The 17,513-nt window shown below is 36.1% G+C and overlaps 3 protein-coding genes across 4 annotated transcripts; 2 read left to right on the forward strand and 1 right to left on the reverse strand.

Moving 5' to 3' along the window:
- Positions 1–1,946: 1,946 nt before the first annotated feature.
- On the forward strand, positions 1,947–8,807 carry LOC119077006. Of its 2 annotated transcripts, none has more exons than XM_037184116.1 (8): positions 1,947–2,169; positions 3,532–3,623; positions 6,300–6,588; positions 6,832–7,006; positions 7,067–7,673; positions 7,757–8,149; positions 8,224–8,556; positions 8,627–8,807. In XM_037184116.1, the coding sequence occupies exons 1-8, from the start codon at positions 2,120–2,122 to the stop codon at positions 8,755–8,757; spliced, it is 2,070 nt and encodes a 689-aa protein (XP_037040011.1). In that variant the 5' UTR covers positions 1,947–2,119; the 3' UTR covers positions 8,758–8,807. The 2 variants fall into 2 exon arrangements, with proteins under 2 accessions (XP_037040011.1, XP_037040012.1); XM_037184117.1 differs by lacking the exon at positions 1,947–2,169 and adding an exon at positions 3,093–3,473.
- Positions 8,808–9,309: 502 nt separating this feature from the next.
- LOC119077013 (RNA-binding motif protein, X-linked 2) lies at positions 9,310–10,512 on the reverse strand. Its single transcript, XM_037184126.1, has 4 exons — positions 10,360–10,512; positions 10,009–10,291; positions 9,664–9,915; positions 9,310–9,600 (listed from the first exon to the last, which is right to left on the reverse strand). Exons 1-4 carry the CDS (start codon positions 10,371–10,373, stop codon positions 9,463–9,465), a joined length of 687 nt encoding a protein of 228 aa, XP_037040021.1. The 5' UTR covers positions 10,374–10,512; the 3' UTR covers positions 9,310–9,462.
- Positions 10,513–14,425: 3,913 nt separating this feature from the next.
- Positions 14,426–16,673, forward strand: LOC119077019 (reticulocyte binding protein 2 homolog b-like). The gene is made up of 3 exons (XM_037184133.1): positions 14,426–14,626; positions 14,693–16,073; positions 16,146–16,673. The coding sequence occupies exons 1-3, from the start codon at positions 14,592–14,594 to the stop codon at positions 16,587–16,589; spliced, it is 1,860 nt and encodes a 619-aa protein (XP_037040028.1). The 5' UTR covers positions 14,426–14,591; the 3' UTR covers positions 16,590–16,673.
- Positions 16,674–17,513: the final 840 nt, after the last annotated feature.

The raw sequence follows: 17,513 nt of genomic DNA on the forward strand, positions 1-17,513 counted from the left end.
ATTATAACTCGAAGGAATTAGAATTTTCGTTCGATTCATTTGCTTGCGCAAAGTTAGTCTTAAGTATACATAGTACGTACTTACCGAGGTACTCGTTTTAGTTGTATTTAACGTTAGTTTAGTGGTAAAATGCCATAAAATATCGAAATTATTTTGAAATTTTCCGATGCTGTGAATTGTTTTTGGTTTCTTTTGATTTTATTTGAAGAAAAATTGTTTTTATTTTTAAGTTGATTTGAAAGTGGACTTGTAAAATGCTGTACCCTTAGGTTAGGATGTACAAAAAATGTGTGAGAATTTAATTTTCGTTTTCCTTTTAAATGAAAAAGCAATATTGAGTTGAAAATAAATTTCGTGAAAAAATATTTTAAAATAGAAAAAAATCTATTCGTTTTCTGTACAAGGCAGGCTGGCCTAGGGAAGGGATTTCGGTAAAAACGATTTCGGTAAAACCGGTAATACCGGGATCCCGAATGCCGGTTTTACTAGCTTGAATACCGGTTTTTTACAGGAATAGAAAAAGTTGTCGAAACCAACGTAATTTTCTTGAGAAAATATCAATAAACGAATAAAAAAGAATAACTTTACCTTTACAATTTGGTACAAGTACCTGTATTACAATATTTCGGTGTATAAAAGCGATAGCCCTTTGCTAATTTCAAATGAAGTCACCCAAAATCTTAGGATGTCTAAAAATTTGCGTTGTGATATTGTAATTTAAACTTTAACTATTCCTTCCTAGAAATTCTACTCTAAAAAGATGTGATCTCTGATCTCTAATTATCATGACGAACGGTCTAAGAGTTCTTCTGAAGCTACATACTTCTATGGTACTGTCATTAACAAAGAGTAAATCTATTTATCGCTTTCCCTAAAACTTTTCGTCAGTTTAGATTACAGAGGAGTTCATTTATAAAAGTGGTCTACTATTTCCAGTACACAGTTTCTTTTTATCCTAAAATTTCACAAGTATAAAGTCACACTAAAAATACATAGCTGCGGAATTTAAGCGATTGTGGACTTTCATAAGAGTCGAAGCCATTGATCTGATTTAAACTAAGCGTCTCTAGAGTAGCGATACAAATTGTGTCAGATAAAGCTTTTTTTATTGAAAATTACATGAGATAAATTCTCTCGTTTATTTTTTGTAATAGGTGAAAGGAATTTAAACAACACGAAAATACAACAGAATGAAGGTACGCTTCTACTCCATGACTGTATTTAAAGGTGTCCTAATGAAAGTATTTTTTCAAAATGAACGAAGTACTCAAAATAGTGACCTGCATTAAAACAGTCTGAAATTACCCTATACATTAAATTCTTCGACTACATTTGAGATTTATAGAGAAAAAGAAATTCTATCAAAAACCGGTAATACCGGTATTACAGTGTCCGGTATTACCGAAAACCGGTATTGCCAAAAGCACTCCGGTTTCCTTTCCCTAGGCTGGCCGTTACCACTTTACCATTACCACTTTTTCGTTCACTCAAGTTGGTCTTGCCATATTTTCAATGGATTCAACGTTTTGCGAGAAATTTCCAACTTGAAGAAAGATCGGCATAAAAATTTACCTTTCTACCTCCCTTACATTTAGACCGATGGCTTTCGCCGGTAGACTGCAATTTATCAGCGAATCTAACATCTAACGCCCGACGATATCACATGTTTTGAGCTCTATGTTGGTATCTCAGTCCATAATTTCTACAGCAAACGTTCCTGAAAACAAAGCACTATACTACACTGAATATATTGAACTGCGTCTATGACTAATGCATTCGAGTGATTGATCTTTGGAACTGCATGCGTTATAGTAGTATAATCAGTATATCTCTCACAATAAATGTTTACATTCACAGTGATTGTGTAGCGCTCGATACTCTGAGCACGAAAAACAGAATTATCAATTCATAAAAATTGAAAGATTTATGAAAATTCAGATTAGTTTACGTTCTGCGTGCATACGGGATCAGTTCTAAAATTTTCTTATCGATAGAAAAAAAAGTGTCTTTTTGACGATGAATGGGCAGTTTCTCAACTAAAATAATTATTCAAATCAGTTGTGGGTTGTGAGGAAAAAGTGAATTCAGCATAGAAATTGAACGATTGATCTTGTCAAATATGGCAACGAAGTGCATATCTGACGATGAAACCAGTCAGGATTACGAAAGGTAAGTTTTGGATGTTATATACTTTTGATATGATTCCAGTTTTCAATTGAGACAGATTTTTTCGATTTAGCGAATTTAGGCAACAACGATTTTTACTGAATAAAATTTAAATGATGTGTGACTGTCTCTTAGATCTTGTAACATGATTTTCTAGAGCAATCCACTGCTGCTCTTGATAACTACTGTTTTGTACTACACTGAGCTTCAACGGAGATTATTTAAATTCTACCAAACGTACGACCACGAAACGCTTTGTAACTTTAGTCTAGTCTGAACAACACCTTTAACCTGTCACAGACGGCACGCATATTAACACTTTTACTATCTGATCTATTACTTCATTTGATCGAATATTTTCAAAGATTGATTTTAGAAATCTTTTACTTCATTTGTTTTCAACAAGCTTTTTGCTATATAAAGCCTCATTAGTCAGAGCTTGTCGCTTATTATTGCTGTCGTGGTCGATAACAGATTCTAACCGTCTGTAACAGGCGAACTAGCATCTAGATCTAGATACGTTTCCTCTTCATTGTTGTAAATGAAATAAAATTGACCTCACCAGCTAAAAGTAATTGTTTAAAATACAAAATCGTTGATTAATTTAATTCCGTTCCCAGTTCAATTAATTTGTTAATCAATAATGACGCCAGAAAATACAGAAATCGTAATGTACGACCCGTCGTCGTCGGTTCACTCGATAGAGCATCACATTATAGTTCATATTGTTTATTAAAAGTGTCGATAACAGGAGGTCATTTTCACTTACAAATCAGTTTGTTGTAAGAATTTACATTTGCCTTCTCCTTCGTACATTTCATTTACTTTATACTATAAATGCACTTGCACTGGACAGCTGCTCGTCAGAGATAGAATTTAATGTGTGTATGCGACACTTGCTCAAACAATCTTTTTTTCGGTTTGATAATTTCAGTTGACTCAGTCTTCACGCGTATGGCATTTGGGAATGAAGCTGCCGATTTGTTATTTCCATTTTTACTATGTGTATGTGTTCTACGTCATGTGCGATTGATAATGAAAAGAACTTTACCTTTTCATCGTAGAAATAGCCAGACACAATCATAGACCAAGATTTGTTTATCAGTTCGATAACTAAACATTAATTTATAAAAAAATCGAGAGAGATTTACGAATTCAAAGTGCAATTATTATTTTTTTTGGCTTAGTTGCGGTATAGTGTCATTTGGTAGACGTTTTGATAAGAAGACAGAATTTATTATTTTAATTATTTTGTGTTTAATTGAGTGACAAAAGCGGAATAAAATTGAAGAGGGAATCATGGAAAAGTAATTTTTTTTCCCTTAGCAGCGGATTTGTGTAAAGTGATTCATTTATCATTTTTAGATTCAAAAATTCGTTACGATCCTTTGCGAAAACAATGTTCTGGTTCATGGCATTTTGTACATCGATTCCGGTATTTTGCATGTGCTATGTTCGTAAGTAAAATTTTATTTCATTTATTGTTTATGTTTACACCTGTCGTTATTACCTGGGATATGCGAAACTACCTAAATTTACTAATTGCAACCCAAAAGAGAATTATACTCGCCCAGATTCACATGTTTTTGTGTTCGAACAAGGTATCTCTACCTTGCTTCAAAACAACAAAACTTTTGCGTTGTATTAGTGTAGGACTTAATGTAGTTTTGTTTTCTAAATTACCTGAGACACCTGCATAGCAGATGAGTCACTGATATCTCGGGACGTATTTTTATAATTCTGTTTTTATTTGAACTATATTCCAAATGACTGCAGAGTTTTTGTAACGTTTTTTTTTCACTTCACTGAATTATGCTAGAAGAGAGCTATAGCCTCGGTGATATCACTGGAATATGATTAAGAGTTAATCTGATACATAAAAAGGTATCATTCTTTCTCAAACTTGTTACGACGACAATTGGTAAGCTTATTGCCGATTGGTTGGAATCCGACGAATCATTAGCTCGTTACAAATGTAATGGCTCACACAAGGCTCGCCTTGCAACTTCTCGTACTCGGTAAAACTTTCCAGTCAAACCATGTTAATAATTATCTATTAATTGAGCTGGGGGTAGCCATGTACTTTATGCTAAAATGAGCCATCAGAACAGTCGGAGTGTTTTCTGCGACTGAGCCCCGTACGAACCAATAACAGTCAATAACAGTCTATTCGGTGGCCGACTACCTTACAAATAAAACAAAAAATAGGAAAATCGGAGGTATATGCAAAATACTGTTAGGCCGAGTAGCGGCCTTAGTGCTAGGACCCAAATTTGAAACGTTTTTTCACCGTTTTTTCAAGTCATTCTATTCGGTATTCAATTACCTTCCATATAAAACGAAAATTAGCAAAATCGGATCAAATTTACTCGAATTATATGCAAAATACACTTAGGGCCGAGGAGTGGCCCTAGTCCCAGGCCCCAAATTTAAAATGTTTTTCCATCACATTCTATTCGGTATATTCAATTACCTTTCATATAAAACAAAAATTAGCAAAATCGGATGAAATTTACTCGATTTATGTGCAAAAAACACTTAGAGCCGAGTAGCCTTTTACTTCTAGGGTCCTACCTCACGGTCCATTCGACCGATTTTAATGATTTTTTTCCCCTGAATTGGTATCAACAATACCCATCGTTTGCCGTTTCATTTACATTTCCATCGTTTATTTTGCCGTAGATATTCCCAAAAGATCTTAAAACACTTTGGCGGCCCTTATTCACGAGGGGCCGACCCGAATATGTCCATCTTCGAACTTAGTCTCACTGTTACAACTACCTTTCAGAAAAAAAAATGGAAATCGGATTTGGTTTACTTAAGATATCGACGTGACGGACAGACGGATAGACAAAATTTTTATTGCGGATTCGTTCTCTATGCCCTTACCGTCTACTTCGAACTCCATCAATTACACACGGCATCGTAATCCTATAAACCCCTTTGCTAAAAACGCATCCCCTAATAGTAAGTTTGATGCTGCGAAAGCAATTCATTACACGATGTAAACATTTTGTGATAAAAACAAACTCATAAGTGTGTTTTTGAACAACAAGCTTCGATAACTGTCTTTTCAACAAGTGTTGAGTTTGTATATATCCGAGCCGAAGGCGAAATATAATACTACACTTGTCGAAAAACAGTTGCCGAAGCAAGCTGCTCAAAAACACACGAGTGGATTTGGGAGTATCACAAAATGTATTCTGGCTAACCTACCCCATGCAAAAGTTGATTTCCAAATGAAAAAAAAGAACCGAAAATAGTCCCCATGTAATAGGTCATTTTCGGAGGGGGCAAATTGCTATGTAATGGTCAACTTTCGCATGGGACAAAAGGCACAACTTAGACATATTGATATGACCTTAGTCATGCACACGTTATTTTGACTCGACCGATATTTATCCGCAGATAGAAACTGTTTGCTTCTAACTGTTTCAACCATTACATTGTAATTAAATACAAATATAAGAAGCTTACTGAATTACATAATTCGATTAGAATTTGAACAATCCTAAAAAATGTTACTTTTCGCGTTTTTTTTTTTATTTTTTTGTTAATCAAACCACTAGGCAGATTAGTGGCATTTCGCATCACCATAGAATCTTAAAAATTTGCATAAAGTGTGCTTAAATTCAGCGAGCGAGTGTATGAAAATATTAATCGAATTATAAGGTTGTAAAGGTCAAGAATTCCCGCTGCCTTTTACAGAAAGTATGATAACTTGCGGCGGTGTGTGACATAATATGTTTGGGCGAGTGCTTTGAACTTAAACATTAATTAAGATTAGGTGGAAGAGGAAGCTAAAAAAAGGAATTATCAGCATTATGTTTCTGAAACGTAGTTTTAATGGAATAATAAAATGCAACGCAAAATAAGGTCAGCATTTTCCTACGCTGAATCGGTCAGACTATTCGCTGTTATCTTGTTCTTATTACTAGAAAAGGCACAGTTGTTGGGATGTTATAGTTACCTTCATAGAATCAATTATCCCACAAGAGGCAAGGACTTAGAAAGTCCTTTCACACAATGTCCTACACCACTTATTGATTTTTAAAGTGGATGATTGTAAAATTTTTAAATTCATTATCGACGATTTATCTTTAAAAAAATCTTTTCTTTTCTCTCCACTTTAGTTTTGTCGATGCTAAATTCAGTGTGGCTGTACATCCTCACATCAAAGTATCCACATCTCGATTTCGTGAAAGTGAATAAAATTCGCAATATTTTGGACTCGAAACGTAACCAGAGTGTTGTGCACATACTTTTACACATAGAGGGACAATGCAATGTAGACATTGTCAAGGATTCGCTTTTGCATTACGTTCTAGAACGTACAGACAGAGATGAAACAATCTTATATCCGAAGCTGAGACAAAGCTTTTTAAAATCATGGGGATATTATGCATGGCTACGTAACGAGAGGTTTGTTGAATTCGAATTTTTAAGATTATAGAAACGAGCTAAGGCCGGATGATCCTGCTGTTTACTTATAAAATCACACTTTTACCTCAATCCGGGCATATTGTTCCGCAAACAGGCACCGAAAAGCTAATGTTTGTTAAGTTATTGTCTAACATTAGTTTCATTTCGGATCGTCTGTTCCCAACAACATGCCTATGATTTTGGTGTCAATTTTCCAATACTAATAATACCTCACCGATACAGCGAGTTCGACATCAACAATCATGTCATACTTGGACCGTCCACGCACATGGGTCGCCCAGTGAATGAAAACAATATTCAAGAGTATGTTAGCAACATCACATCAAAGTATATGCCAATTGACCTACCACAATGGCAAATTGTACTGATACCATCAGCTGGGTCTGGTGATAACATGGTCGGTAAATATGATTGTTGTTCGCATTACAAACTCTTATGCTAAACACAATCATTTCAGAGTACGGAAAAATACTTTATGTTTGTTCGGATTCATCACTTGATATTGGCTGAAGAGCCGGATTTACGGCTCAGTGATTTTTTGCTTACCACATCACATCCAACCACATCAATTCCCTTAATGGAAGCGAACGCAACAAATTTTTGCGATACGTCGGAACCATTCTGCAATTCCATTCCGACTCTTGTGCATATACCAAAACTATATAATGAGATTGAACTGATGATTTGCAATAGGTGGAATGAGCTACTGAACAGATACGGTGGTGGCAATAAGCTGGAAGTGAAAGATGATCATGGGCTGTTTGATGTCGCTGTGGTGATTTTTATAGCATTCGTGACTGTTATGATTGAATTTTTGAGGGACTTTACGATGGTTAAAGAGGACACCGGTAGATATTTTTTCAATTTGTGTCGACGCGAATTGGAACGGAAAAATTTGTCCATCAAGTGTTTATTGAATGCAACGCTGGTCTCACTACATCCGAAAAGTATGATAGAAACCATCGTTCAGACAACATTCTGGATTACAGTCAACTGGTGTATTATATTGCCCATAATGTGGTACAGAGAGTTCGTCGCGATTGTAAAATATTTTATAAATCCACGTAAGTGTAGTGGCTTCAAACGAGTCAAAGAATTTTTCGATTTTGTCGAATCGTCAATGAAAATGTTTCTCGTTGTTTTTCAGAACACACAGTGTCTGCCTTCACAATAAAGTATGGAATGCTTGCGTACAACGCGACTGCTGAGCTGTTCGATTTACTGCATATGATTCTGATCGCCCCGCGAAAGGTTTACGAGGAACTGTTCGAAAAACAGAAAACGTATCCTCATGCATTGAAGAATTTGTCGCTATGTGGACGAAAAGTGGTCTCATGGTCCGACAAAGTTAGTGATGATCATGTAGCGCAGATTTGTAAAAGGCATCATATCACACCGAACGAAGTTTATTTTTCCGCTGCGTCGTCGGCATTGTTTACGTTTCTGGAGGAATTCAAAAATTCAATTCCCAAAAATTTGGATGCATGTGCTCGATATGTCGAACAAGATTTTCTACTTGGTAATGGTGACTACTCTGAAGGTATGTGCATGAGGACACTCATATTTGACTTATATCTCGGCTCAATTTTTACGTTTTTTTTTCTTCAATCACAGACATCACGGGTTACATTTTGGTCAACCTGCCACTGGAACCACATTCGAAAAGGCAAATCGAAAAAATGCGAGCAAATTTCAACGAAGTGCGACAAAATCAGTTTGCATTTTTTTTACTATACGTCGCCCAGAGGCGTTACGATTTTTTGACGAAAATTCTACCTCAATGCTGGACACGGTTGTTGTTCAATTACTTGTCCAACCGCTATACCGTTTCCATAACAAAACTGGCCGACAGTTGTCCACGCACCAATCAGCCCGACATAGGCGTAACGCTTTGGGGAGATATAATTCGTGATATCGTTTACTTTACTCCACCACAATCGAATATTAGTGAGTTGGATGGATGAATGGAATGTTTAATTGGTGAATTGGCTAACATGAGATTTTAAATTGTTCACAGGTGTTTCGTTAACCTTTCAACGATTCGGACAGCACACTCGACTGGCTGTTATGACTGATGCAATAATTCGTCCATTCCACAATAAAATCTCGCAAAGTTGGTCCCAAAACGTACAAGACATGTTGCAGTAGTTTGAATTTTAGAGTTTTTTTTTTTAAATTTAATAAAAGATTTTGAAGAAAAAAGGATGTCGAGGATTCCGTTACTTGAACAGAGAACAGAAAATATATTTCTTTCGTAAAATCTTTAAACGTTGCGATATCAATCATTGTCAAGTTACTTTCATCTCCATTCTTCCGTGATTTAGAGAAAAAAGGAAAATAAAAGGAAATCAAAGAGGTAAAGAAGTGAACGAGGATCCAAAGTGGTTCGAAAATGAAATTATTAATGACACAGGATAATCTTCGCGTATTTTCCGTGTCTCTTTCGTAATCTGGTAAATAAGTGAGCAGTCAAACAAATTTCCAAATAGCAGTATAGCAGAAAATTAATGGAAATTCCGAACGAAACGTAATTAAGCACAATGAAGCAACAATAGAACACTTCAGCTGATCTAATCAAATTGAAAAGGTAATCGACTCGGTATACTCTTTGTTTAACTTCTGAAAATTAAAGATTTTAACGCCAACGTAATTGTCAAATATGTTAGTATACAAATGCTACTGACGCAACAATACAATCCATTCAATGTGAAACAATTTATTTAGAAATTCTCTACAAAAATTTATCTTTTCCTTCCGGGGTCATCGATGAGCGTATAGAAAAAAGCGAGTTCGAAGATCTTACCTTAACGTCTTTCTCTCTGCCGATTCCATGTCCAACGTACAAACAAAAATCTATCGTCTGTGCTTCCTCTTTCGTCTGTCGTCATCATCCGATGATTCCGTTGAATAATCTGATTCGTCCGACTGGCGTTTCGATTTCTTTTTCTCTTTTTTCGATTTTTTACTTTTCTTCTCCTTTTTGGGTTTCACCTGAAAAATTCAAAAAGAAATTTTAATTTTTTTCGAAATTTAAACTTTACTTTATCGACGAACCTTCTTCGTTTTCTCGGTCTTGACAACATCTTCTGTCTTATAAATTGGTAGTCTTTGTGGCAATCGAACTCCTCCGACGATTTCTGGTTCAGGTACCAGCAATTTCTCTTTCTTTATATTTTCCACCGGAATTTGAACTTTTGGTGCACATCCTTCCATATGTAATCTCTTTGTTTCCGGATCGATTTTATCGCTGTCTTTCGGAGGTTTATAGTCATTGACATGGTCCACTCGCATAGGCTTTCCCAGTATCTGAAAATATCATCACACAAATGGTGAATAAGGATGGTCCAGCAAATTGAATTGAACCAGTCACTTGTATTCCTCAGAGAAGAAGACTTTTACCTTGACTCCGTTAAGGTTATCCACGGCCAAAACTGTTGAACGTTGGTCCTCATAGCACAAAAAACAAAAACCTTTCTGCTTTCCAGTCACCTTGTCCCTCACCAAGTTGATGTTCACGATTTCACCGTATTGTGAAAAGACGCACACTACATCGCCTTCACTTAAATCGTATGGAAGGCCACCAACGAATATCCATGCACTGTTGCGATACTGATCATGCCAGGATGATTTTTGGCCGTATTTCAAATCGGCTTCGCTGAGCTTCAGGACATTTTTCATATTTCTGAAATTCGCAACAAAAGAAATCGCGTTACGCGGGATAAGCATTCAATAATGGTAATATTTACTTACGTGAGAGGATTCATTTTGTAATGGAATTCTGTCTAGACCCCTAACCATGAATGATGATAAACTTTATTTTGATTTTTATTTACAAGCTGGCGAGTTTTTATGTTATGAGAATAATTTTTTTTATTCCAAAATGATGACAGGCGACCGGTGCACTTGTTATGACAGTTGACAGTTCACAAACAATATGCTGTCTAAGAGCCGTGTTAAATTTATAGCAGATTCTTTCAAGGTTCTTTCAGAACCTTGGATTCCTTGACATCAGACGTGAAAGTTTTGTATCTGCTGGTTCATTGTGACATTTTTCAAAGTAAAGTTTGATCCTTTGAAAGGGGAAGAGAACAAATTTGACGATAAAATCACATCTAGATAGATCAAGACCAATGTTATTCGTAATGTCAAAAATCATCCACAGAGAACCCTAACCTGAAAGCCCGTGGGGCCCGTGGGCTTACTTTCTTTGCTTTCGTCCCGCAGTATGAAGCATGAAAAATCTCGAAACTCCCTCATTTTCGACTCCGACACATGAAATAGTTGTTTGTGTATCTGTACTCACTTCGTTCGGGCTACAGCTTGCGAAATTGCCTAAAATCAATCGTCCAAAACAGATACTCAAAAAAAATTTCGAATGAGAGCAATTTTTCGAATTTTCTCGGGTTTCCGGCCCTCTGCATGAAAACTTACATGTGCACCTGTTTGGGACGGTTGATTTAAGGCACTTTCGCTTGTAATCCTCACTTCGTTCGGCCTACAATCCGCGAAATTGCCTAAAATTAATCGTCCAAAACAGGGACACAAATAACCATTTCATGTAAGGGGTCGAAAACCCGAGAAAAATATCGAAACTCCCTCATTTTCCACCCCGACACATGAAAAAATGTTTGAATGGTTTGCATTGTTTTCTTGTAAAATAATGAGCTTTAACGCTTATGCCATACAATCAACAATTATAATTTCATATTTTATACATTGGAAATCTATTAAATTTAAGGTTTTTGTTCATCTGGACAAAACACAAAATTAAACGGAAGCTCAATTTTTTTTCCACAGAGCTGAGGTTAGGGTTCTCTATGGATAACGGTGTAGCTGTTAGTGTTTGGGTTTACGTTACTCGGACTTGATCCACATCAAAAGTGTAAGCTCCAAAAGGGTTCATTATGTAGATTTGATTATTCATTCATTCATTCAAGGAAGCAAAGCCGAAATTGAAAGAACTCAATTTTGTCTCTCACACGGAGTACTTTTTTGGTAAGTGGAAATCCAGCCTTAAACTTGATTATCACTTACAAAAAAACCACCCCGTTTTGCCTCCGTTTAGCTAAACCACTATTGTTTAAAGTGCAACGGAAAAAAACAGAGTTCTTTTTTCGTAAGTGGAAATCAAGACTGAATCTATGGTCATCTACGCGTTTAGTGGTATGGTACATAGAAAATGTCTCAAAATGTTCCGAACTAAGAAAAGCCCACTGTAACTGTACGGTATCTAGACCTGGGATAAGGTGTTAGGTGTTACCCAAAACTTCCGAAACAATTGATATCACACAAAAACCTCAAACGAGGAAAAGGTGACTAGTAAAAATTAAACTTCCAAAAGAAAATATGTCGACAAGAATTTTACCGATGAGATTTTACAACGAAAATTTTACAAAAAAAATTGCGTCACAGGTGGCAAATGCTAAGGAAACCCTTCATTCGTCTATAATCATCTGCCACTTGTGACGCATTTTTTTTTTGTAAAATTTTCGTTGTAAAATCTCATCGGTAAAATTCTCGTCGACTTATTTTCTTGTTTAAAATTGATTACGTTTAGGCGCAGACTGTGTCACCAAAACTGATATCAAATGTTTTGGAAGTTTAGTTTTTACTCACCTTTTCCTTGTTTGAGGTTTTTGTGGGATTGTTCATTTAATGATTACAATAACTACGAACGATTTTCGATTAGTTTTATTGCAACAGCTAAAATTATGACTTTAATCAATCAGTCAGTTAATGTTTAGTACTTGAGTAAAACAACCAGTACTTGAGCGTAGGGCATATTATTGGTAATTTGAATCACCGAATTTACCTGATTTACCGATCAAACTACCGAATTAACTAATTTACTGAAAAAAAATTACCAAGAAGTAAGTTCGGTAATTTTGTCAGTAATTTCTCTAATTTCATCGGTAAATCAGGTGAATTCGGTACTTTAAATGTCCAATAAGGAAGGGACAGATCGATTTTTTTCGTGGTTTTTTGTCATATATCAGCAGAAACACGAAAAATAAGAAACTCGTATACCGGACATTCTCGAAATATTGTCTCATTTAAAAGATTTTACAAAAAGAAAATCTAAGAAAGTAGCACTTCCCACTCAATTTCACACCCAAATCACATCCACTCTGAACTTAGTCAAATATGGTTTAACGAAGAAAATCGTCGTCAAAGTCGTAACATGAGTATTGTTTTTGAAACGTCAAATCACCAACACAAAAATTTAGTGTCGGTTGTGAAAATTGAAATAATTTCGGTGATTTCGATGTGATTTAATACAGATTTTGTGCGGAAATGTGCTTTTTGTGTTTTTTTAAGAGTTCGCTTAGCGGTTGACTTAAAATATTCGTCAAAGCCACCAAAATTTTGAGGAATTTGTTATGGCCAATCATGTAAACAAACAACAATATTGTCGTTTAGTGGGATGTGAGGCTCAAAAGAGATGACTCAGTAGAAAAAAAAATGTCGGCGGTAATCTTAAAAATTACGTTTTACCGGTAACGGTGTCACATCCCTTATTCAAGCCTTAAACGCGCCCAAAATATTCAAATTTTCATCGTGATAAAAGTGAATCTTACGCATCTTACGATACAACTTTACAAAAACGATACGTCAAAATAAACAATAATGCGTTTTACTTTAAAGTTGAAGCGAACTTCCGATGTTAATTGCTGTATCTTAAAATTATTTCGATTTTTATCGAAAAAATTCTTCTCATTTTTCCTTAATTTCAACCAACAATTTCCTTATTTTTGTGCTAAAACCTCCTTAATTCCTTAATAAGTAGTCCAAGTACTCCGTGTGAGAGACAAAATTGAATTTTTTAAATTTTTTCTTTGTTTATTTGACAGTTTGCTCTCTCACGGAGCACTTTTTGTTGAGTGGAATGGACACTTTAGAATGAGAGGCCTGTATATAGCGCTGCACAAAAAAACGGTCGAAGCCGATATTTTAAATTTTGGTGTGGGAATCATGGGAATTCACATTCAAACATTGATATCTCCTTTGTATTTAAAGAATAAGAGCCAGATTTTGCTAGGTTTGCATCTTTTGAGTGAGTATGCCAATCGATAAAACTCATTGGAAGATACATACCTAGCAAAATCTGGCTATTATTCTTTAAAAGCAGCGGAGATATCATCGTGTGAATATGAATTCTCATACAAACATTTGAAATATCGAATTCTGTGCAGCGCTATGTGCGATGTACGATAACCACTAAACGCACCAGAGAGATGCTAATATGACGGCTGGGACGCCGTTTCGACGGATAGAGGGAATTTGTTCATCATTTCTGAAAAAAATTGAACCGTATGCGACCAGCTGTCAAATTGAAAAAGACATAACCACAGATTTTTTTTAATACTTCCAGCATCACCAATTTTAATGAAATAAATTGCTAATATGATCCTTGTGGGATCAGAATGAACGTAAGTCCATTTATTTATAAAACAGATTCACTATTCGTACACTATTTCCGAATTGAAAAAAGCAATTTTGGAGACCAATTTTTGAACGCGTATATCTCAGATAATACGAAAGTACCTTGCAAATAAAACCCTTTACGTTAATTTTGACACCGATGCAAACGTATTTCCATATTCTGCTTCTCGAATCATTGTAGTCAAAAATTAATTATTTTGTAAACAACCGACCAATTTTGGAAAAAGTCAGCCATTTTTGACATTTCATTCGTTATATGAAAAAGGCTGACAAATTTCCTCTATCCGTCGAAACGGCGTCCCAGCCGTTATCTTAGCATCTCTCTGAAACGCACCAATTCTTTATCATTGATCATTCTCTTTATCTACCATACCATATGTGTTTATGCAGATATTGGTTTCTCGCGCTCTTTTTTTATTTTTTCTGCTCAATATTTTTGATATTCATTATTTATTAAGTTTATTAAGCTTAGCTAGAGTGCACACCTTGTACGCAGTTTCATCGTTGCTCGATAAAAGAAAGTCGGAATTCAAATCATTATGATGCAAATCATCCAAAAATTTTTTAAACCATTGTGAGCTGGAAAGTAGGCGCGACAAAAAGTTTCTAGTGACGAAATTGTTCTTATTTCAAATTGCAGGCCAACGATGGAGGTAAACCAAAAAGAAAATGAGCTTCACCTGTATTCAATAAACGAAAATGAGCACATTGGAGCGATAAATTCTACTGTTAGTGGGACCGATACGTATAGAACAATAGTGGTTCTCGATTCTTCTCTGGCCGTGGCAGCACGATTCGTCAAAGAAATATTACCGTTGGTCATATCAAAAGTGAAAAATTGGCATTCTTCTGTGCGATTAATTACTTTCGGAGACGAAAGCGTTGAGAAATATCTATCGAAAACAGAACTAGGCAACTTTAATTTGAAGTGTGGAGGAGATGGAGGAGCAACTAATCTCACGCCTGCGATCGAAAAACTTCGCTTATTTTTGGAATCAAGTTCAACGAATGCAAGGGATTTGTTTGACTTGCTAACAATTTCTGCGGGAGAAATCAGCGATCGTGAAAATGCAGAACGGGAAGCAAAGAAGCTGACTGATTTCTTAGCCAAACGGGGTTGGAGGATCAATTCGCAAGCAGTACGACTGTTCACTGGGTCGAATAAACCGGATACGAAGGCATTGTCCTATCTTTTGCAACTCAACAATTCAACGGCAGCTAATATTTCCGATGTCGACGTATCGACATCATCGAATGAAACGGTTGCGAATGAAATTGCGGCTCTTTTTCCAGAAAATGATTTTCGATACAGAATTCTTAATGTCGACAAATCAATAAATTTACGGTACCCGTGGATGTCGTTCCAATGGCATCTGTTCATAATGACAAAAGGATGGAACATCTTTTGGTTGAAACAGCTGCCAACAGCAGACGTAGTGAAGCTTCAAGACGGGTCCGTCAACGTAGTCGTCGAGGGTCAATTAAATCTTGCTAAATTTCAGCAGCTGATGGCAAAAAAATTGCCGGACATTATTTCTCACATGACAATTTTAAAAATTGTCGGTACGGTCGAGGCGAACGAAACTGTGGACCAGATATTTTCGTACTTTGCGAGCACCGAAGATGCCATAGCTGTCAAATGTTCAACTCCAAATAATAAGATCATTACAAATGTACTAGCTGAAATTGCGAAGTATAAGCCCGATTTCAGTGATTCTGAGGAAATGATTGAATTTCATCGCAATCCGATTAAAGCCATGGAAGACCGCACGGAGAAGGAACGTCTTAAGCGAGAAGAAGAGGAGCGTTTCATGCGTGAGGAAGAGGAGCGTCTCGAGCGAGAAGAAAACGAACGTCTTAAGCGAGAAGAAGAAGAACGTCTTAAGCAAGAAGAAGAGGAACGTATGAAGCAAGAAGAAGAAGAACGTCTTAAGCAAGAAGAAGAACGGATGAAGCGAGCTGAATTGGATCCTTTGAAGGGAGCAGAAACGGAACAAGCACCTCTAGTGCTGGAAGAAGAGGTAAATTATTGAAATATCTTTAAGTTTTTGTGGTGAAGCAACGCTAAATCAATGCGTTTTCCTACAAAATAGATGAATGGCGTTGGCAAATCCGTTTCGAATGTGATCATTCAAACGGTTTTCATCATTTATGAGCAGCAGTCTAAGGCGAGTATAAGTCGACGATTTACGGAAGAAATCGTACCGATGATGTTGTCGAAATTCTTTCATGAAAGCCACCAAGTCGTTCAATTGGTGACAATCCTTCGACACAGGACAGCTACTGCACAAACCATTCAGTCACTCGTTCAAACACTGGACGCAACGAAACGAATTCGAATTTCGGTGGTAGCGAATGGAGATGATGTTGAACAGCAGGAGATCGAAAATTTTGCGGAAACGGTAATCGATTTACTCAGCCAATCTGGTTACTCATTCGAATTGCAAGTGGTGAGACTTGCCTCAGGCAACGTCAACAAATGTAAATTAGTCGACATCGAGACGACACATGAAATTTTTGCGAATCCAATTGCTTGAGTAATGCCAAAGCACTGTTTTGCTTTTATAATTTTTACATTTTATTTACCAGTTTTACACAATACAAAGTTTAAAAAAATTCAATTCTGTCAAGAGTTTTACTTGCTTCCACATTCCAACGATTCTACATTGAATCGTGCTGTTGTGATTACCTTATAGGTGTTGGACGATACGAGTTTTAGAATGCTTCTTAGTCTGGACGAATTTTAAATTTTAAAATGCGCTGCTCAAGCAGGGCCTAAAATAAGGAAGGTGACACCCCTCTTACTAAATGTGTTATCGTAAAGCTCCTCAAAAGTGGATGCTTTTAAACTAATTTATTTCACCGGAAACGTACACACATTTAAACTAAAGCGTTTCCGGTAAAACGTAATTTTTAAGATTACCGAAGACATTTTATTTCTACTGGGTCATCACTTTTGAGCCTCATATCCCACCAAACAACAATATTGTTGTTTGTTTACATGATTGGCCATAATAAATTTCTCATCATTTTGGTGGCTTTGACGAATATTTTAAGTCAATCGCTAAGCGAACTCTTAAAAAAACTTAGATTCTTAGCAAAGCTTAGCTTTACCAATTATCACTGTAAGTGCGCTTCAAAATTCAAAATAAGACGCATCACTACCTATCGCTTTTGTATGGTGGCAGTTTTCAATCAGATTTCGATGCGACAAAATTTTTGAAATTTAAGACGTACTTACGGCGTGAATTCTAACCCCACCCTCAAGTTTAAAAACTTGCTGGATTAGATTTTGATCTCGTTAACTGCAAAAGCTGTTGTTTGTTATCCCGTTCGAATTTCGAAAAAATAATAAATTGGTGAAAGTATAAAAGTATAAATTTGAAAGAAGTAAGTGTAAATAAGGCTAAAACCTTGAATTGTTTGTAATAAGGACGCATGTCTGAGACAATGTTAAGGGT

This window comes from Bradysia coprophila, unplaced genomic scaffold (genome assembly GCF_014529535.1).
Source record: "Bradysia coprophila strain Holo2 unplaced genomic scaffold, BU_Bcop_v1 contig_232, whole genome shotgun sequence".
NCBI classification, from domain to species: Eukaryota; Metazoa; Arthropoda; class Insecta; order Diptera; family Sciaridae; genus Bradysia; species Bradysia coprophila.